The sequence below is a fragment of the Leptinotarsa decemlineata genome, unplaced genomic scaffold (genome assembly GCF_025532065.1).
Source record: "Leptinotarsa decemlineata unplaced genomic scaffold, Ldec_3_MD MMD2_tig00004307_RagTag_RagTag, whole genome shotgun sequence".
Classification (NCBI taxonomy): domain Eukaryota; kingdom Metazoa; phylum Arthropoda; class Insecta; order Coleoptera; family Chrysomelidae; genus Leptinotarsa; species Leptinotarsa decemlineata.
Genome location: NW_027412606.1, coordinates 2820585 through 2843709, shown reverse-complemented (window position 1 = coordinate 2843709; position 23125 = coordinate 2820585). Strand labels below are relative to the sequence as shown.

Here is a 23125-nt window from a genome sequence, read left to right as displayed (position 1 = left end):
TTGTTCATTAGAGAATTTATTTGCAGATGGACCGCACATTCAAGCGAGTGGTATAACAATGACAACTTTAGGAGACTCAGTTACTCTCGAATGCAAAGTAGAAGCCCAGCCGGAACCAAAAATGATATTCTGGCGGAACCACGAAGAACGCTCCCCTGTGATTCAAGGTGGAAAATATGACATCAGCACCCGACCCATGAAAGATGAGGTAGATAAGTACGTTATGCAACTCACTATCAAACAAATCCAGGATGCGGATGTCGGGGAATACTACTGTCATGCGGAAAACGCATTTGGTAGTTCAACCAAACCTGTATCTGTGCGAATCAGAAGCCTGGCAGCATACAATAATGTGACTCAATGCTGCATCGAACAGAATGTTACTAGCTTTTGTATGGATGCCTGTACGTTGTACTTGGATATTGATGCTGTTATCGATAAGCCTGAGTGTATTCAAGACTTCGATAAACTGATGAAGTGTGCGGCAGATGGATCGGATCACAGGAGTTGCTGTGCCCAGCAGAATGTACCCAGGAGATGTTTAGATTGGTGTCGGGGAGAACCTGTGTTGAATAATAAGATCTGTGTTTTGTCGTACACGAAAGTGATCATGAGCTGTTTCCATGAAGGAAGGTGAGTTGTTTTTTCTGTTGATAATGTCGCAACTCAGTACTCGCTTGACTTTTCAACGAGAGGATTTCATTCGCTGTTCCACCCATTCATTATTCATCCAGATAATGAAAGAACTCATTTTTAAACTTGATTAAATCATTATTGTGAAGAAACGGGGAAAATACTTGAATAATAAACTTAATCTAACTCTAAAATGTTTATCAAAAATACAATAAATCACCAAAATCACATTATACTGCCACCCAGCAGGATCGAAGGAAAGGATTGCTGCATTGCTGGAACCATTCCTGAGATCAATATATACTGAATGAATTTCACAACACTGTCTGTCTATGATCTTGACCTCCCTCAATATTTATGAAGATTTATACGCTGACATTGCAACTTTTATCCGGTCAATGTATTGAGGTGAAATGCTCAGTATGCAAGCTGTGCAAAGTTTGCGTATTTGGTGATTGTTTTACCATATACGGCACTCTTACGGTATTGGCGAGACACCGGTGTTGCCCTACGCTCCGGGGGATATTGAATCCGTTGTGGGAAACGAGAAGTGCCGAATTTATTGGAACTATTCGTTCCCCACCCTTAGGCTCATGCAAGCTAATAAGCCTGATGTAGTCCTTCTCGACCACCAGACCAAAACGATATTTGTCGTGGAGTTTTCAGCTCCTGGCGAGACGAATATCGTCAGAAAAGAGGGGGAAAAACGGATAAAATATCGAGATTTTCTCTTCGAACTCCGCAGACTCTATCCAGATCACTCTGTCAGGATGGTTGTTCTGATTATTGGAGTCCTTGGTGGAATGATGTCCTCTCTACTCTCGAATCTTAAAATCATACCGGCTTGCCGCACTAAGGCAGAAATCTTAGCCGCACAGATGCAGAATCCAACAGTGGACACAGCAAAAGTCAAACTTTCGAGAAGGCAATTCTCATTTACACTGACCCAAGAAATACAACGAGAGCACTGTATTCTTTACAAGAGCTTCTTCGATCTAGATTTAGGATACATCACAGAATATTTTTGATTATTGAATTTTTTTGTGAGTATACACATGGGCATAGGATTATGTTTTCGGACTACAAACAGAAATTTGACCCTCAAATATCGTATCACAACACAAATAGAGCTTAATCTGTAATTTAAAAAGTTTATTTGGGTTTGCATCCATCGTGATACCTAAGAATTTAGTGTGACCAGATATTAGAACAGACTCATTTTGGAGTTTCACATATAGATATTCATCAGAGTTAATTGATTCATTAAAAGTTCACAAGTCCTGTTTTGACCAAATCATTTGACATGGCAGAAGCTTTGGTTGAGAGTTCTGATGTATTAGTTTCTGTGATAATGACTGATGTGTCATCTGCGGACTGGTATATACCACCCAGATTCAAAGCTTCGGATAAGTCGTTTACATATAGAAGGAAGAGTATTGGTCCGAGGATCGAGCCCTGAGGTACACCTATATTCTGTGATCGTATCAATTTCGATGTCTATAAACTTGCGATATTACTGAATACTGAGTGTTTTTGTTTTAGAATATTGAAGTTGAGGTTGGAACATCTTCCAATTCATGTATGAATTTGAATTATTTCATGATAATTTTACATATTTGATAATAAAAATAAGCTTTGAGTTCGAAAATGAATACTTCAATTGATATTGATGGTTGGTAGTTCTGATGGAGGAGAAATTATCGGCTTCCTCATATTCAATTCCATTACTACCTACAGAAAACTCATTATTGAAATCCCTTCCCCAACTTTCAAAACTGCACCAACTAGTCAATGATCATCATCATCAAAAAGTATTACGAAGGAAAAGGTTACCAGAATAAAAAGCCATCTTTGATTCAAAGACAGCTTCAGGCTGTTGATATCAGGCATTCATTGATGTCATCTGAAAAATAATTGAATCAAACATAAGTAGATCTTTCAAGTTATCCACTGAATACCACAAAAGATCTACTTTGAAAACCTTTCAAGAAAAAAACTGTGTTATCTTCTGGTCTACGGTTTTTTATATGTTGAAAATCTGAATATAGTGGACTTCAGTTGATTCCTTTTCCAATTCAAAACACCATCACTCACAGGGGGGGCTTATTAAGAGTGTTTTCATCAAAAACACCCCATAAGGACTCATTAGAGATCAAAATGAAAGCAAAATGTATCATTTAGCTTGGCAACTAGGAGATAACTTGAGTTTTGGGTTGTGTAATAACTCAACCTTAATGTTGATGAATTAAAATAGTTGGATAGATTTCAAGTGATTTATTGGGAAAGGAATAAAACTGGGGAATTATAAAATCTAAGTGGGTGATAAATAAGGACAAATGATCAGAGTGCTTCGGAATGAAATGATCATCTACTCAATGTATACATTGAGCAGTAACGTTACTTACATGGTAAGAACATAGAAAGTTTCAACTCTCCTTTCTTTATTATGATTTCCTACCACGTAGTAACGGCTACATACATCAACACACTTATGGAAATATATCTTTGTTAAAAGATGGTTCGAACTTTGTACAAATTCCTCAAAAATTTCATCTTCGATTCTTGGTCTGAATGGGAGTATAAAAGCAGAAAACGGAAAATTTTCTGAAAGAACAATGAGAACTCTTTTTCACCTTCGAATAATTGAGAACACTGATCTGTATGGAGTGTATTAAAACAATTTATATTGAAGATATATTATTGTATGTATTGTTGATTATAAACCACTCGTGGGTTGAACGTGAGTCTAGAACAAGATTTCGTTGTATGTATATGACATGAGATTTATAGTGAATTCGATCACGATATTTGTTTGTTACTTTTCAACTCCATTGTTCGTTCTGAGCTGGAATGTGGTTGTGTCATTTGGAATCCAAAAACCATTTCATATTCTGATACTGTAGAAAAGTCCAGAAACGATTTTTAAAAACACTCTTCTTCATAAAACATAATGTCTGGCCTTCATTTATATCGTATTCTAGCCAATTACAAGAATTTAATATGCAACCGTGAGTCTTCGGAAGTGATTTTTGTTTATAACATTATTAGAAAACTGAAAGTACCTGAAATTCTCTTCACTATTGATTTTATTGTACCTGGTGTAAGACTGAGAAGAAGATACAATCTGTTTCGTGTCTTAAATAATGTGTTTTCTCTTCAACAATGTCTCGAAACAATTAAAAAAATGGTGAGGAACTGTATTACACTATTACAGAGAGACAACTCCTTCGAATACTGAAATATGTCTGAAGGTTTTTACGGTCATTTTATTATTTATTGATTTATATTGTTATATCTTATATATATATATATATATATATATATATATATATATATATATATATATATATATATATATATATATATATTCTAACTGTATCAATGGTACTCAATAAATACTATATGTAAGGACCGTTGAAAAAACTATACATCATGTAAATGGAAAACATTTTGTTTGTTGATCAGTATAATAAATTTCTGTTCTATTCTACATGATATTCAGTTTTTGATTGAATTTTTCAGGGACAAACTTCCTGGACCACCCCAAAACGTTCATGTTGATTTCATCGACTCTCACTCAGTAGAAATAATTTGGGACCCGCCAGCCAAAAATGCTCACACAGTCGAATTGTACAGGGTGATCATCAAAGGCATAGATTCGCTTGGCAGAGACAGTTTCAAAGAGGATACCTCGGATACCCGTATCAAAATACAAGACCTTACTGGTGAGAAACATATACCTATGATTTGGAACAGTTAGATACTAATAATTGAAAATTCGTATCAATACTTCTATTTCACTCCTTTTGTTAACAATTTGTTTGAATATGAAGCCGTATCATTTCAAGAAGAATATTGAATTATAAAATTTCACAAGAGAGGAGTATATATAATTCAACATATTTTTTTAAATTTTCCAACAATTTTTTATACACAGCTTTGCAAATGACACTGTCATAGTTCATAATTCAAAAATATAACAATATCTTGAAAATTTCATTCATGTTGATATTGAAAATATAAGGAATTGTTCTGACAATCATTCATCAACTCTCAATTTCGAGAATTCTCCCGGACTCTTCAAAAACATCATCTGCCTGATTCTGTTCCTAACCAAGTAAGTTATTTAGAAATCGAAGAAAACGAGCTTATCAATTATTTGGAAATTATTATTGGCAAATATTTCATATAAAATTATTAAATTATTGAGCTCATAGAAACTCAAGTCCCCATTTATCAAAATTGAAATTCTTATATATCAAAATTTTACGAAAATGAATATCTTCCATAATGGAAATAGTTTTCATAATTCGTAATTTTTCGTCACAGAAATATTCAAAATATATAATTATTCTTGTTCAGTTCATTTGAAACTGATATCAGTTCAGGGAGCAGCAACAAATACTCTAATCAAAATACTGAAAATACTTCTGAATAAAGTTATGTTATTGTCAAATCATCCGAAAATAGAATTCTCAACTGTATTGCCAAACTAACAGACAATTATAAGAAAACAAGTATAGCTGAGGTACCAGTTAATCTAACAATGACACTGATGATCTTCAAACATGACTCAACCCCCGACACCTGGACCAAACTCTTAAGAAAGTTCGAAATAGATGAACACTTCAATCTAGCAGACCACATTTATAATTTTCCTGCAGTCATTGTTCACTGTGGTTCTGGTATCGAATCTAGTCATTATTACGCATTGCTTAAAGACGAAACGGACTGGTTTGAGTTTAACGACAGTCGTGTCACTAAATATTCTAGCGATATCTTAAATTTATTGGAGCCTCTAGAGACACCCTACATTTTGTTTTATGGAAGAGAGGACATTGGCAGATCAAGATCTTCAGATGATGAGGTACTGCAGGTGCTGAGCGCCAATTAATTTTTGTTGTTTCATAATTTCATGACTTGTATTTCTTCCTTTTTTGATGAAATAAGATATTTTCAAATCGGATCAGACCAACTGATACTTGCACCTTCATTGATCTGACAAAAAACAAATTGAAACATTCAAATTTGATTTTCGAAATAGTTAGCGTTCAATAAAACTCTCCATCGAGGCGTTCAAACGATGAAAGCTTTCTGAATATAATATCAAATACTGGTTTACAATCGTTGAAGTGATTTCAAATTATATGATTATTTTTCAAAATTTTTGAAAAATATCGGCAAAATGAATTTTGAAAAAAAAATGGAAAATTTTGTGTTATAAACCATTATATTATTATCAATATTCTTTTAATTCATATTCATATATTTTAATTCAGTTGAAGTGTCCGTCGTTCTTTTTTGTATTTTTTTTTTTCCCTAGTATGAACATTGTATTTTTCTTGAAAAATAATTTTAGTATAAGTATTCGAGAAAAAGGTGAAAATAACCAAAGAAGGTCGATAAAAATAGATATTATTCAGTTGAATTATTTTTTGAAAGTAAAAAATAGATGCAAGGCAATGTTTCTTTTTAATATAATCACTTTTATATTTTCTCATGATGATTGAATCAAATAAACACGAAATGAAATGAAATTAAGACTAACGATGAAATATTCGAAGTGAAGTCGAAAAAAAACTTTCCACACGTATCATCATTTATTTACCACAAATCAATAAATTCGTTAGAAGCAGCCAAATCAAAATAATTTCATGACACTGAAAATATGGAAATTAATAGACTATTTTTGAAGATTCTTATGAAAGTTAGGTCTCTGCAACTAAACCAATTGTTTTGATGATACATATATTGTTTCAATATTCATGGTATTAATTATCATTCGTAAATTGAATTTTATGAATTTCAATATTTTTGTGAGGTTTGAATATCAATTCACTTGCTGTTCACTGTAAATTTATTACTTTGAGAAATATTGAACAAAATCATTATCATTATTATTATTTCATTTTTCAGCCGGAGCAACATATCAAGTAGTAGTGAAAGCGGGTAATAGCAAGGGCACATCCACTCTAACCGATCCATTGAAATTCACAATGGGAGACAAATATATAACTTCTGCAGCCAGTCAAGATGATCAAAACGGTCACGTGGGAGTCATAGTCGCAGTGATATTGGCTCTAGCAGTTGTAACTGCTATATTTGCTGGTGCCGTGTGGTTTGTTAGAAACAAGAAGATGTTGGGAATAAAAAATTCTAACGGAATCGCCTTCGAAAATCCAAGTTATCTAAGAGAAGTTAATATGGATCACATACAGGTGAGTCAAAATCATGAAATTTCTGAAATATCCAGAAACATCTTCGAATACATCTGATATTTGCATGGCAGTAATGATTCATCGGAATTCAGAATTCAATATAGATGCTATTCAACATCATTCATTTGCATTTGACTCAATACATACAAAAGTATTCGTGTTTTTGGCATCGTTAACTACAGTCGTTAGTCTCTCAGACTATGTTTACCATCTGCCTAGCACCATGGCTATTCGTAATCGTATCAGTAATTCTAGTAGTGCTACTTGTAGTATCAGACTCAAATCCGCCTTTAACCAGATGGATTGTTGCGAGAAAAAATTTGATTGTGGGCCTCTTCTAAATCACGATCTTACAGCTATGAAATACATTTGATACACTGATTTGATGTCTCGTTGGTGACCTATGCTTCCACTTGAACGTTGGCTATCTGCCGTCTATAATGGGAAAGAAATGTTTCTCTCCTCAGTGACCTGATCTGGGAGAGCTGCTCTAGACAGATCTCAATCTTTCTTTCCATCTGATGAATCATAACATGTTGACATATCCCCATGATCAACTTCATCTCGATATCATCGGGACCTGTACTTGAAATGACTCTAAATGTTCTTTCGGAGCCTAAGAATAGGCTATATTGGTTGATTTGCTTTTGTAATGTTGGAAAATCCCCACCAATTGTTGATATATTTTCCTGATTATGCTCTAGTGTACTAACTTGTGTACTGTTCTTGAACTATGGCAGTGGCCGTTTCTATCCTCCAAAAACAGAGGTTGGCTGCTCAAATTGTCGTCGGTACATTACCCATGTCTATCAATTGGTAGCAGGAACCTTCAGATTTCCACCATGCGATAGGCTTGTCTCGTGAGAGTGTGTTCATGGTAACACGTTGACCAGCTATGTAGGTATGCCTCAGTTGGTACTATTTTGATCATCTGCCATTCAACTAACTTTTCTTTCCTTCCATTCTTTTCATTGCCTGCTGTAAATCTACATTTCATCTCAGAGTTTTTTTATATCAATTCTCGCTTTTTCGATAGTTCCCGTCTGAAAGATCCATTTGTTGCATTGTCTGATCGACCATTCCTCAGGACCTCGTGATCATGCTTTCTCTGTGTCTCCTGCTGTGAAAGATTTCTCAGAGAATCTTGTTTTTCTCTTTATATGGTGGAATTGGTTGATACTTGAAAGAAAATCCATAAATAACGTATTCAAACAACACTTCATTGTGAGATTTCCACTTAACAGTTTTACAAAAATGCAACACGTGTTTCGCCATACAACGGCTTCTTCGTGCGGATATTTACCAACTATATCCTGATCTACATAAACTCATGTCCTGCTGAAAGGTGGTTTGAAAATGTGGAATTGGTGTTTCTATTTACAAGATCTGCTGTCAGTAATATTACGGGAAAATAAAAAAAAACATGTGGGAATATCAGTTAGTCCTGATGAAATCAATGATTATAATAATAATCGAACAATAGTTCGATTGCAAAAAACTTTAGTGAGAATATAGAGGTACCTTACGATCCCTTATTAAATCTTGAAAATGTCAGAATTGAGAATAACCTAACTTTTTACGATACAAGTATTAGTGAATTGGTAGAAATTTTGAGGAATATACAGAATAAAAATGCAACTGGTTATGATGGAATCTCCATATAAATTATTCAAAATCTTCCAATTGAAGCATGAAAACAATGGTATCTTTAATCAACACCTCTTTCCACAATGGCATTTTTTCTGATTTTGTTGAAAACATCCGATTTTCTTCCATTATATAAAGGTAACTAGTTGATAAAGATAGACAGGTTTAGTTATTGATTTTAAGTGATTATAGTCAAGAAACCTGCTATATCATAGAAACTTCATCAATAACGTCAGTAAAATTTCTCCCTCTTTTCTCTTTTTTCGAAGTCATACAAGGCAATTTTTTTTTCAGGTGCCAAATGGTCAGTCTGAATCCGTTCCCATTTCTAACGGTACAGCCAATGGTATTTCCGTATCATCTTCTTCAGGAGGGCCGGGTTGGAAAAATGAAGCCCTTCAGGTTCCCGCTCAGCATGAAGTCGACCCAACAATGTATGAAGAACTCAAATTGGGACAAGACGGAGCTGGTTTTAAGAGACTGAAACCCTAGTATGAGGATTCAGACGGTCAAGGAGTGGAGTCTCGGTTCTAGGAGTACTTGTCACATATTGTGATAACAGTAGGTTATTTATTTTCGAAAGCAAATTCAAACCTTCTGGAATTTTGGTTGTGCGGTGTGGGAAAATTTGTGGCCAGTTTTGGGAATTGCTTTCGAAAACCTCTTGGGTAGATGAATGAGACAGGTATTGCATAAGGTTTATTTAATGTTTATTCAATACCTCATTAAATTAGTTCACTGTTAGTTTTACGAAAAAATGTGATTTAATTTAAAGGAAAATAATATATTGATTAGGGGTGAAGGATATATTGAAAATGAACGATTGTATTTCGGTAGTAGCTAGATGAAATACTAGTAGAAAGGATGACAAAAAAAAACAAAATGCTTAATGGAACCACTATTTTATCGAAGCCATTGACGTGAGAATTGAAATATATCAATGTTACGATGATCCTTCGACAAGTCAAACAAAAAAGAAGCACGAAATATCCAAAACAATTCACTGCATTTCCCATTTCCCTTCTAAAATGCGTAAAAGAGAATGTTAATCTATGTTATGATTTATTAATGTTATTCTCTATGTGGAAAACGTGTATTGAAGTAGATACACGTAAAATGTGCCTTCACTAATCTATTATAGAATAATATATAGATACAATGTGTAGTATTTGTTTCTCTGTACATAATTTTTAACGATTTGTAAAATATAGTGACACATCAGATAGATATATAGAATAAATACACACAATACCAAGTTCTCTTTCATTTCAAAGTATATAAAAATACATTCGAAGTCAATTCGAATAAACTAAATAGTTACCCAACATCGACAGTTTCTCACAAAGTCTTATCATTATTTTTATGTGGGAGGTTTTATATGATATTAACCATTGAATTCATCAGACTCGGCACATCCGTCTCCTATTTAGCTGTTCGAATTGACTTCCTATAGACTATAACCCTATATTGAGATGATGCAGGTGCAAATTCTGTGTTGAATCTAGGCAGAGTGAGGACGTTAAAAATAACTTTCAATTGTCTAAACAGGCACTAGACTCAATTACAGATCACAGTATTAAATTTTGCGATGAACGTGTTGAATATAGGAAATATATCCATATCATAATAGTAATAATACATTCATTGAATATTTTAAAGTGTTTGATGTATTCAACAAAATGGAATCGATTCGTGAGATAGGAATTGAAGAATTTTAGCGGATTCGAATCGAAACTTTATAGCAATTGGATTGGAATCAGTATATTTTCAGGAGATTGATTTCTAAAAAAAAGGTTTTGACTTTCTACTTTCCCATCTTCATAGAAAAAAATGAAACAATATTCCATAAAAAGAAAGCAAACAAATACAAAAACTCAACTTCCTACAGAGATTTGTGAATCATACAAACGGGTAATTTCCAGACACAAACTGGATGAAAAAGCCCTACTGGAACAGCTACTTTTATATAAACATCGAATTACACGACAGAAAAAAATTCGAATCAAACTGAATTATATGAAAGACAATTATGGAAGTGAATCAGATATCATTCACAGATATCATTGCTATTAAATATAGTAGATCATTTGAGATAATTAATTGATCTTTCAGATGTATACAAATAAGATAAAAATAAGATAAAACTAGGATAAGTCACACACACACACATTATTGCCCAAGAATGAATATTATAGTATTTAGGAGTTTATTTGTGTTTCTCTGGATCAGAATAAACTAGAATAAACACAATTGTAAATCAATAGATATTTCAACCCTCAACAAATCACCCTCAACAAATCACATCATCTAGTCTCATGATCGTGGAAATCACAATGTCTGTTTGATGTTGATTCATTTTTATGAATATCTATCAAAATATCAAAAGTCTACAAGAGTCTAAGAAATCAGCCCCAGATAATCATCTCACGGCCTTTTTTGTAACAGAAATATACTATTTGCGTTTCCCCAGAGAATTGTTCCATATGAGATGTGAGAATGGAAAAAAGCCTAGTAAGCTGATGATAGCGCCTGTTGAGAGATTATTTCTATCAATTTCCCAAGAAGAAATGTGTATTTCGACAGTTTAATGCTAAGTTGTTCAGTGTGCTGTAACTAGTTCAAATTATCATCTAGATGTATGCCTAAGAGTTTAACACTGTGTCCTTCAACCCAAGAGGTGGTTGATGTAAAATTGATATGTTGAGTTTTATTCTCGTTCAACATTAGATTATCTCTTTTGAAGCATATGTCAGCATTCTTTTGAATTTGATTTATATCGCGCACCCTTGATTTTTCCGAATGACGTAAGAGTAGTATCATCGGCGAAAGGAAAACAGATCACTTATATAGATCATGAATGAAAGAGGCCCAGAACCGAGCCTTGGGGAACTCCACATGTAACTGGTTTCAAGTCGGAGACATTGTTCGATTCAATTGACACATATCCGTATCTGTTTGTCAGATATAAAAAAAAAGAATAGAATAGAATGGGAGTCTGAATCCAATGCTTTTGTTAGATCACTAAAGCAGCAATAGGGTGTTCTCCTTTTTCAAAGCAAGTTATTATGTTTTCAATTACTTTCTCAACCGCACTTATTGTGAAGGATGATTTCCTGAATCCGAATTGGTTATTGTTGAGTAGCTTGTACTTATGAAAATTCTCATGAAGCCTATTTTTCAGGATGATTCCAAATAATTTGCCGAAAATTAGGTCGATCGATTATCGAAACTGATCGATTTCTTCATTTCATTGGAAGATACTGAAATTTTTTTGTGGAAAGTGGAAAGTCAAGGCCTCTCTCATATCAATGTTTATAGGTGATAGGTGATTTTTCTATGTATTTATGTCGAGTGAGTAGAACATCATTTTGAAGAACGTCATTCCATTTTCTTATTTTTCGATGAGCGATTTCCGAAAGATATCTATCAAACTTTTGAATTTTATGGGTGTATCACTCGAGAGCCGGTGTAACTGAAAGTTAGACACTCCATTATAAAATGTATTGAAAAGTCTATATTTGCCAAATTCCAGAATATGAATCCTATTATTTCTCAAAATACGGCTAACTGACGGTCACCGAGCTTCACCCTGTATTTTGTAGTACAAAACAATTTCAGAGAAGAAAATATACATGACTCCAAGAACTTCCTGAGCTCTAAACAAGTTGTCTTCAAATGAAATGAAGTGAAAATAACAAAAAGCTCTGTAGCTTTGTTTGTGAATATAAAATATAATTTCATTTCAACTGCAAAAAATTTCGGGAAGAAAAACATACAAGTCAAATGAAGCACAGAGAAATCTGAACAGGAAAATCCCTATCGAAGTGTTTCTTTTTGATTTCTGAGTTCAGCTGCCGTCATATTCCGTTTGACCCATCTGTTAGGATTCCCAGCTCTTATCCAGAACTTATAAGTTATTGTATGCTTGTAATTCTCATTTGGATTGAGAACGCAAGTTGGAAAACTTTTGAAACTTTCACATCCCGGATAGTTTTGCGTCTGAATTGCAATTCCTCCATGCATCCTATAAATTTTCCTCTCTTTCCCGACGACTTGATTGGTGTTTTTGTAGTACAACGGAATTTTGTTCTCGTTGATGGATTTCTTTGGAGAAAAAGAATGTGTTTTGCTTGACGAAACGCCCCCTTTAGATTCCCGGAAAAAATTGGATTGGGTCGCTCCATCTCGAATAATACCATATTTGAGGATTTTATCTATTGTCGATTTCAACCAATCACAATCTTCCACAAACTCATTTCGTCCGATAACCTCCAAGATATTTTTCAAGTAAGAAATCTGCAGAGACGTGAACACAAAGTCTGCAACTTTCGTGCTCGATTCTGTGAATTGAACTGGAGTATTACTGGGAGTTTTGATTATAGGACTTTTCTTTTCCATATTTCGAATTTTCAAAATAACATTCTTGAGTTCTTTGAAATCATTTGTTTCATCTATTTTCAAGTTACCCGACATCCTTTGATGAATGTCGTTCAAGAGTTTCAAAGTAGTTTCACTGGTATTTTCTTCGATAGACTGCTCCTCGTATATTTCTTGCATTGACTTTAAAATTCCAGAACCGAACTCGTTGGCTGTGCTTATATTGACCCCGTACTGGTTGCTGTAGATTTCCAGCATCCTGCCGCTTGGGGGATGGAGAACTCTGCCAACGAAACACTCTTCTTGGTTCATTCCCCGGTTTATACACAGATTCTGATTGAAACCTGAAACATAAAAAAGATAAACTCTACATGTTTTGGAGAATACAAACGACAGTTACAGCCATAACTGTTATAAGAGCTAGATTATCTGTCAACCGTGGTTTCAAGGTGGACCGACCCGCAGCTAAAGGATGTTTCTAAAGGTTTACTGGGGCCTTTAGCTAATCTTAGACTTTGTCTGACAAAGGCAAACTTTTTCATGTAGTTTATTTTTTTTAAATAATATATTTATCCAACCAATGACAGAGTTAATTACATGATACATGATAATTTGAACAGATAGTTAAATGGTTTTGACGATATTTTTGTACATAATTTACACAGTATTATAATCATGAAACAAACTATGAATGAATAAATATAAGTGATAATCCACAAAAATATATGCTTGTCATGATACAATGAAGAGAAATGATGATAGTAAATAATAAAGGATGTTGACGAAAGATCAATTAATATATACATATACATACATACATACATATACACACATACACATAAATAAATGAAGCTATTTGAGATTTATAATAAAGATACTTTTTCATTGAAGAAAATTCAGTCTACAATGGAAGCGAAGATCTCTGTTGAACAGAATTTTGGTCCTATTGTATTATTCCAGAAATTATTCTTTATATCGATCAGTTGATGGGTGAATGATCTTGGAAGGTTTGAAATCCAATTTTTCAGTTCTTTTTTGAACAGGCTTATGGAGTTGATTGTTTTCAGTTCACTGGGAACTGCATTGATTACTCTGGGTTTGAGGAAATATGATGAACGTTGGGATATTGTTTCAGAGACGAAGGGCACTTCTTTCCAAGTATTATTGATTACTCTGAGTTTGAGGAAATATGATGAACGTTAGGATATTTTGTTAGAGACGAAGGGCACTTCTTTCCAAGTTTTATATATGTGTACATAGTAATTTTTGGATATTTCTTTTTTTTTGCTTCACTATGAAAACGTTTGAAAATAATTGTTCAGTATCTAAAACTTTTGCTAGTTGATAAATTTCATCACTGCAATATAATCGATCTTTCGAGTATATTATCTTCAGTGTCCATTTCTGGGGTACGTCGAGTCCGTTCATTTGATTATTTATTGTAGGCACTACCCCAAGCTATTATTCCGTACCTCAATAGTGATTCCACCAGTGCGAAGTATAAAATTCTCAAATTTCTCATTTCAAGAAATTTCTTGATATGTTTAAACTTTGCTTTGAGGCTTCTATCTCGATTTGAAAGTGAGATTTTTAATGTGAGTGTCCCATTTCATGTGACTATTTATGTAGACTCCCAAGTATTTTATTTTTTGATTATGGGTATAGTAAAGATGTTATTATTGTCGATGATTGATAGCAAATTATCCGGAGAATTGGTTTTGGTGATTGAAAAATGGAAGACATTTTGTCTTATCGAAATCAATCGTGATTAATTTGGACTCGAACCATTGTTTTATTTCGAGAAAATCTTTCTCGACGAGTGTAAGCCCCTCATTTTAGACATATTAGATCAAGCCAAAGTAGACCATATCACTTTCTTTGAAGTTTCAACAGCTTTTCGATGTGTGCCTGAATCAGAGCTATCTACAGTTCAACAACAAATTCTATAAACAGGATTCAGGGCTCACCCCTTATTCCACTTTTAGCAGACATATTTATGAACAACTTGGAGACCACGATAGTAAACTCCGACCTGGGTAAAAAACATATTCATTTTTGGTACAGATATGTAGACGATATTTTTGCCTGTTTCAGAGGAACTACACGACAGCTGAACCAATTCATGACATTCATGAACGATTTCAATAGCAACATTCTGTTCACACTCGAAACAGAGATAGAGAAACGAATAGATTTCTTAGACCTGGCCATTACACACAATCAGAATAAATTTGGGTTCAATGTTTTCAGAAAAACTAGCTATACAGACATCACCATCCCAATCGATTTTTTCCATCCAGACACTCATAAATTAGCAGCCTACAATTCAATGCTGCACAGAGCATCCTCACTGCCTTTGTCTGTAGACAATCTAGCTAGGGAAATTGATACGATTACACAGATAGGTCATAATGATGCTTTCAACGCAGATAGTATCCAGAAGTTAGTCAGGAAATGAAACCGGAAATCCACTTGCAGATTAATACATCCTCAGGTCAAACAACCAGAAATCAAGAAATGGATGACGCTAACATATTTTGGAAAAAGAACAGAAAGGATCGCAGGATTCTTCAGAAGAAACAATGTGGAAGTAGCATTCAGATCGCATGCCAGGTTATCTCATTTCCTTTTCAATGCCAAAGATAAGGTCGACAAGTTGGGAAAATCTGGAGTTCACAAGCTTGAGGGTCTGGAGTGTAATAGTGTTTATGTGGGACAATGCGGAGGAAATTTCCAAAAACGGTATGCTGAACATGAATGGTCCTTCAGAGTAGGAAAAAATGATTCGACATTCCCAAACCATTCCTTGGCATGTGTAGTAAATCCGGCACGGTTTTATTATTATTATTATATATACGTATCCCACTGAAACATCTACGATTTTATAGCTGGGTCACCAATAAATAATACGTCATTAACTGTCTATCAAGCCTTGGTAACCCTTTCGCTATTTCCGTGTTTGGTTTATTCAAATAAAATTTGGCAGCTACTGTCACCAGATGCGAATTTCTCCACATCAAATTTTGGATGTCAGGCAAGTCCGAAAGAGGCTTGAATTCCGCCTCCTGCACTAGGAGGAGGTTTTTAGTTGCAGAGAGAAAAGATCTTGAAAAAGAAATTCGCAGACACTTCCTTCCACGAGGTTACTATGGTAGATTTTGAAATAAAAGCCTGCTTAAAACCTTCAGAAGAAACTATATTCAATAATAGATAAAAATTTTAAAAAAAAATTAAAAAATAATAACCATAAATAAATCTCAAAAAAAATTAAACTCAATATTCGTGCCTTCGCCGGAAATTATTACTATAATATACGAGAGTGACGAAATACTCTAACTTGGCCGATGATTTCTGACCGCTAAATATCTATAATGCAATTATTAGGTCCACTCTGTATACAAATTTATTATAGCTAACTCCTTTCCAAAATCATAGAATGGTTAGTACACAACATGTATAATTAACTCACCGCTGCCTTTTTCCTGCTCGTCCCCTATTTCAAAACTTTTGCACTACACTGCTCGAATAAAAGACTACCCAAAATCACGCTAACTGTCTATTTTCAAGAATAAAACAATTAGATTCCACCCAGGAAAACTATCTCCCAAAACAAAATATACCGCTCTTGATTGACCGTCAGGAAAACCCTTCAAACTCCCAAGTCCTCAAAATTAACGCGGACCTACTTCATGAAACAAAGATTTTCCCACCACTCCCAGACCGCTACCTTACGCGAAGAGCTCCCAGAACCCTCTCTCTTTCTTCCTTTCAAAAAGCCAGCAAAATCAAATCACGAGTCTCCCGCCCCTCGCGTTTCTCAAACCGTTTTTCTCTTCATCGTTGCCCCCGTACGACGTAGGTCCTTAAAAACATCTTTCGATGAGTTCTCAAAACTTTCAATTCATGGGAAATGTATATGCCTTATCGAGTTACGTGATAATTATCTCTGACTGGGCATCTTTTCAAGCCGATGAATAGTGTTTATCTTAACACTCTCGGTCCCTTGGCCATAATTTAACGTTTTATGAGAGACAGTTACGGCGTTTAAAAATAATCTGAATTGAAGAAATCTGTCTCTTTCCGAATTTAGAATTTATATTACCATACATAGCTTTCGCTAGGTATTACACATGCAACCACAAGTTTCCGAATCTAAACGATACGGAAATTCTGCACTATGCAAGGAAGGGGGTTGCAAACTCAATTATTTAGAATCCTGGGAAATTCACAAGCATAAACATTGCGGGTGCAACCTGTTAAATGACCAAATCGATTTAATTTACTCTCCGGTTTTTAAATTGGCACATCCGAATTGTGAACTGTAAATTCAGGTACTCAATCAAGTACCTGAATGGTATATATTGGCGGATGTAATGAATCATTGTTAGTTTATTGTTCAAGTTTGAGAGTGTCCATATAAGACGAAACTGCAGTAACGTTAGTTACAAATAAAAGTGGTAAAGAACATAGAAATTTTCATTTCTCTTTTCATCATGATCTCCTACCACGTAGTAATGGATCCATCCATCAATTTATTGAAACATTGAACACTTGGATGGCAGGAAGATTTATGGTCTTCTGAAATTCTGAGAGAATCTTCCAGGATTGGCTTACTCCAAGGCAATTATTCAATCTTCGAAGCTTGATACCAAACAGTTGTTTGACTACAGTAGGGATGAACTATGATATCTAACAGGTCTTTTTACAGGTCACTGTCATGTAAATCATCATATGCAGAGACTCGGACTGTGTGTCGTCTTTGTTTGGAAAATGATGAAACAGCAGAGCTCATACTTTGTGTCCGCTCCGCTAGGGACCAAATAAAGTTTCTAGAATTCGGCAGAGCCGTACTCTCACCTGAAAGGGTTCATTTGGGTTTATTTGGTCGAGTGTGAATAGGTGTGAGCCACAATAAACCCTTGGGGGTTGCGGTGGAGGGTTGAATAGACACTCATATTGGACCTGACCTAACTCTAAGGAAAGTATGGCGATACCGAAATCGGTTTCTGAATCTTACACCTCTTGGTTGAATAGCTTAACGAACAGTACCAAGTATTATTCAACTTTTGGTTGAAACAGTTTCTATTCAATGCGCATATGATGTATCGTACAATGTAACCCAATGTAATAGGTTGGAACGAACCCAATGTAAAACCAGATTCAAATAGGCGGATCGTAGTAACGACGTTCAAAACGACGGAAACAACAACTCAAGTACTTCGACAGTTATCACATGGCCTTTGATAATGTATATCGCAGTAGTAGATGAAACTTCAGGCATAAAAACCTGCAAACCACAGATGAATATCCCGGAAAATAGCTCTCACACAGGACTGTATGATAAGATAATTGAATTAGATATCTCACCATCTTTAGGTACAATTCCTATGATTTTTCCCAATATCTTTGGTATCTGGAAATCATATTGGCTGTGAATGACATTGGAGATTTCACCGGTTGTCAAATCGTTGACTTGAGGTGTGAAACAATTGCAATTCATAGTGAGAATATGTTTGTAAATTTCCTCTGGTCCAGCTTGGTGTCCGGCTAAATTGAAGTAAGTCAAATTCGAGAGATTCACAATGGTCGGTTCTGTAGTCGAAGCTTCAATTTGGATTTTGAACTCATTTCTGACTGACAATTCGAAAGTAATTCGTATGTAGAGGTCTCCCGGATACCCTTCACTCATATTTGGACTCACGTAACTCATTATCACTTCTGAATTTTCAACGTAGGTATTCCAGACCACTTGATCTAAACCATGTTTACCACCATGTTTGTGGTGACCGTCAGGATGGTTTTCCGTCAAAGGGTATTTTTTGTTATTCAAGTTGAACGAGCTGTTCCTGATCAAGTTGGTAGTTCTTCCAATGGTTGCACCAAAATAAAAGTTTTTGTGATAAATGTATCCGGGCAGGTCATCAAATCCTGAAAAATGAAATCATTTTTATATGGTGAATGCTACATATGGCTCAAAAAATATCAGAGTAAAGGAAAGACAGTATTTGTTACATCAGAATATTAGGTGTAGGTATATAGTCGCATCACTACATACGGAGGTGATCTGAACAGTTTCAGACCAAAAGAAGATACACTCTATGCTCATTCAAAACTTGTGTTATTATGGTATAAGGGGCACTGCTCTGGTATGATCTTATCTTCAAAATAGGTATCAGTGCGTCGACGTCAACAATATCAAGTCAGACTTGAAGCCAATTTGTCATGGCATTCCTCCGGGTTCTGTCCTCGACCCGTTATCATTCATCATTTATATGAGTGACTAATGTAGCTTCATTTTATCAACACAAAGTGTTTGGTTTGCCGACGACACAATCCTTGTTTGCTCAGATAAATCACATACCAGTCTACCTCATGATGGACAGAAATAAAAACTTTGCAAACACTTGGTTCACAGCAGATAAAATGAAACTGAACGATAAAAAAATCCAAAATATTGTGATATCCTCAAACACTAGTGTTACTCTAGGAGACAGTGTTAAGTTTGTAGGTATTCATATTGATGCTAGACTCAGTTGATCAAGCAACTACTCGTGAGCTGTTTTATTTGTTCTTAGACAGTTGAGAAATGATGTAGGTTTGATAACACTGAAGAAAGCATATCAGTCTCTATTCCACGCAGTTATTTCATACGTATTCTTGGGGAGCGTTCCACAAACTCAATCACAATTTTCAGATGTTAGAAAGCCATGAGAATCATGGCAAACGTAGGATATAGGGAACACTGTCGTCCTCTTTCCATTCAATTTTAAATCATGCCACTTCCCATGTTATATATTTATGTTGTGCTGTTGGAGATTCACAAGAATATTGAATGTTTCCGAAACACTCTCACAATCATGATTATTCAACAAGATCCGCATGTTTATTGAATAATACAAGACATTGGTTCGCAGTTAGTGAAAAAAACTCCCTAAATTTGAATTTATACAACTATCTCCAACCCTCAGTTCAATCTTTGGATTTCAGAAATTTCAAAACTAATATCAAGAGATATCTTCTCAAACACCTATCGAACAAATATCGAAGAAAATGCTGCTGTAGCTGGTCAATTCATAGTTTTTCAAAAATGATTCATGTTGTGAAGTTGTAATAAAGCCTGTGACACTGTGATCATTTTTAGGAAGTCTAATATGCCAGCTTCATTTTATTCATTTGAAAAATTTACTTCTTCAATCTAGAGACGTTGTTGCTCATTTCAAGTGTCTGAAATAGACCTATAGTATATATGACTTGCATTATTGTATTTTGTATATGAAGTGGTCAAATAAATCATTCTACTATACTCCAGATTTTTTTTTCATTTTCCAACATTCTCTCCTTTCTACTTCACACACTCCTCCCAGTGATGATCCCATCTCTATAACCCGTCCAAATAGTATTCAGCGTCTTTTTCTGCAAAATAATTGTTCACTAAGGTGATTGCCCTTTCATTTGAATAAAATCTCTGTCTGTCGAGCGCAATTTCCAGGTGAGATAATGAAAAGAAGTCGCTTTGTGCTAGATCTGGTGAGTAAAATGGATGATTAAGCAGTTCAAACCCTAATTCGTGGCCGTTTTTCCGCAAATTATGTCTTCAGCTCATCAAGAATGATGCACCTGTGATGCTTCCTCCTTCTTGAAGATGATCGAATACAAACAATAAATTAACCTGGAATTTTTGTACTATAAATTTTTCTGGAGCATTTGGTAGCTCACTGTGAAACTTGATATCTTTAGATCCGGTTAGATCCAAAGTGAGTGGGTCTATTCGACCTCCACCGCAACCCTCCAGGGTTTACTGTGGCTTACACCTATTCACACTCTTCCAAATGAACCCAGTTTTTAACGAAGCCGATTAGTTTGAATGTTTCTACGTTTTTACGACAGTGTGTGTCGCCATCCAAGTGTTCAATGTTTGTTTGGCAAAGCATAAAGTGATGCCAATGACAGGTTCTGGTCCGATGAAGCCGTTTGCAGCACACATCTTTGCAAATGAGTCAACAGCTTCATTGCCTTTCAGTCCAGTGTGGCCAGGAATCCAGACCAGAGACAATTTGTTAACTCTTCCTATTGAGGAGATCCGTTTTTGGCAATTTGCTACCACTTTAGACGTTGTTCGGTAGGAGTCAAGATTTCCCAACGCCGCTTGACTGATACTTCTATAATGAATCAAACTTTGCCCAATATTTGTTTTCATTTTCATCATTTAAGATTGCCTAAATATCTTGTCGAATGGTTATGTTGGTCAGCATTGATTTTAAAAGTCAGATTTAGATGTTTGAGTCTATCTTTGACTAACTAAATGAAGATACATAATTTGAATTCATGACAAAACTCATAGTTTTTGTAGGCTCCTTGTAGTTCAAATAAATCAAATCTTTCTGATATTTGTAATTGCTCCAATATGCATATACATATCGCCATGAATGATAATCAGAATGTTTCTATCAGTACCTTCTGCTTGAATTTCAATATTCAATACAAATGAGAATTGAAATATTCAAAATGTTGTTCTCCAAAGAAACACAATCAAAAAATGTATCTCAGTGGATTGTATGTACGAAACACGCTTGAAAACAATTTTTTCGGACTCGCAAACTTCTAGGACTAGCCAACGGCTCTTCCTAGAATTTTGAGTTATCAATCTCCATATTCCTTTCCGTAAAAAAGTTTATATAGGAAAAATATTAACATCTGCAATGTATTTCGATTTTAGAAGTTCACATAATAATTCCACTGACAAATATTAGAGACTAAGAAAATCCGTGAGTATCCCATAAAGTAAAGTTTTCCTAACAATTCTTGAATTCGATAATATATCACATCATGTATCAGATTATACTTGAATATTTCAAGTTCAAAGAGTTATATATTCTAGATCTTTACCAGGATTGTACTGCACTGGTTTTTTTTATCGATTGATTGAATATAGTTTCAATTAAATTTTTTACAAATGTTAGTTTTTGACTCGAAATATTCATTTACCTAAAACGATATCTTCAACTTCTCCTTTTCTGTCTGGCAATTTAATGGAAGTTATTCTAGCACCATAATTTATTACTTGTATGGTAATTTTGTTTTTGTTTCTCCAGGTGAACCTCTTTATTGCGTGTTCCACACCATTTTTATCCCAATAATATCCAAAGACATCTTCAGTTAGATTCAATACACCGTTATCAAATATTTTCTCTTGAACTGTTTCATTGACGCCCTCATGAATTTTGACCAATTTTTCAGAAATGTTCTCAGAAATTTGACTGCTTTTGCGGGAATTGTTCTCCATAGAATCCCTTGAGAAATGACATTTGAATTTTGAAATTATGACACAAACTCACATATTTTCCAAGTGACAAGTTGACGATTCAAAAGATGTCTTTTATTGTCACATTTATCACTGATTTTATGATTAAAAGGAGGTAAGATTACGTGATCTGGTAGTCCAAGTTACAGACACATCATGGAAAAAAGTTTTAATGTTTTGTGAATGTTGCTCTACTCCTGAATGTTCAGTTTTGTCATATGCCAAACAAGGATAGTTCAACACTGAAAGTAACTGTAACATTGATGGTAAATGTGAAAAAACTGTTTCTTACTATTTTTTAGGTGTTTAATTGTTTTCCGAAACGTTGTCCATGTGAAGAAAGATGAGTATGAAAATTTAACTTTTTCAATTGATTGTTCAAACTGTAGTCAAAATTTATGAAAACTTATACTGTGTGTCTCACTTCTCATGGAAACACCCCCGTATCTTCCGTAATATTAGAGGTAGAACGATGAAACTCCCTGGATGAAACTGATGGAAATACTTAAAATGCACCTACCACCTGAATGGGGTTGGCCAAAGTGATATATACTGTCCGCCACTCGCGATGGAACACCCCATTTTTACGGTAAAACATATTAGGAGGCAAAATAGGCTCAAAATTCCTTCAGATTCGTGATCAGGACTACGATGACACATTTTTCCTGAAAAACTATCAGTCCTGAAAAATCTGAATTTTTTTCACTTATCATGGAAACACCCCCGTATCTTCCGTAATAATTGAAGTAGATTTTATTTTTGGTTTTGACATCAAAACATGAACGAAATTGTTCAAGAGAATCTCGACTTTTGTTTTCACATAAATAAATTATTTTTTATTTTGTTGTCAGGAAAGTTATTCCTTCTCAATAAGAGAGAAAATGGTAATTTTGTAAGAGGAACGTAAACATGTAATCAGTACAAATTCGTACAAAGTATGTAAAAATTT

At 34.7% G+C, this 23125-nt stretch overlaps 2 protein-coding genes across 5 annotated transcripts in view; one reads left to right on the top strand and one right to left on the bottom strand.

Annotated features, from left to right (window-relative positions):
• LOC111507244 (Ig-like and fibronectin type-III domain-containing protein 2) overlaps positions 1 to 9425 on the top strand; it is a 507957-nt gene extending 498532 nt beyond the window's left edge. For all 4 annotated transcript variants that reach the window (XM_074178771.1, XM_074178772.1, XM_074178769.1 and 1 more), the window contains 4 exons: positions 27 to 633; positions 4156 to 4358; positions 6550 to 6851; positions 8793 to 9425. In XM_074178771.1, the coding sequence (XP_074034872.1) occupies positions 27 to 633; positions 4156 to 4358; positions 6550 to 6851; positions 8793 to 8990 (1310 nt within the window). In that variant the 3' untranslated portion in view covers positions 8991 to 9425. The remainder of the gene's footprint in view (positions 1 to 26; positions 634 to 4155; positions 4359 to 6549; positions 6852 to 8792) is intronic.
• Positions 9426 to 12209: 2784 nt separating this feature from the next.
• LOC111507243 (galactose mutarotase) lies at positions 12210 to 22374 on the bottom strand. The gene is made up of 3 exons (XM_023162531.2): positions 21861 to 22374; positions 18243 to 18803; positions 12210 to 13219 (listed from the first exon to the last, which is right to left on the bottom strand). The coding sequence occupies exons 1-3, from the start codon at positions 22156 to 22158 to the stop codon at positions 12315 to 12317; spliced, it is 1764 nt and encodes a 587-aa protein (XP_023018299.2). The 5' UTR covers positions 22159 to 22374; the 3' UTR covers positions 12210 to 12314.
• Between the last annotated feature and the right edge of the window lie 751 nt (positions 22375 to 23125).

What these genes read in the sequence shown, in the direction of transcription:
- LOC111507243 (XM_023162531.2), bottom strand. Translation starts at nt 22,158, where the DNA reads ATGGAGAACAATTCCCGCAAAAGCAGTCAAATTTCTGAGAACATTTCT. An exon ending in AGTTGAAGATATCGTTTTAG is followed by an intron (nt 18,804 to 21,860) that starts GTAAATGAATAT and finishes TTCATTTTTCAG; the next exon opens with GATTTGATGACCTGCCCGGA. An exon ending in AGGAATTGTACCTAAAGATG is followed by an intron (nt 13,220 to 18,242) that starts GTGAGATATCTA and finishes TTTATGTTTCAG; the next exon opens with GTTTCAATCAGAATCTGTGT.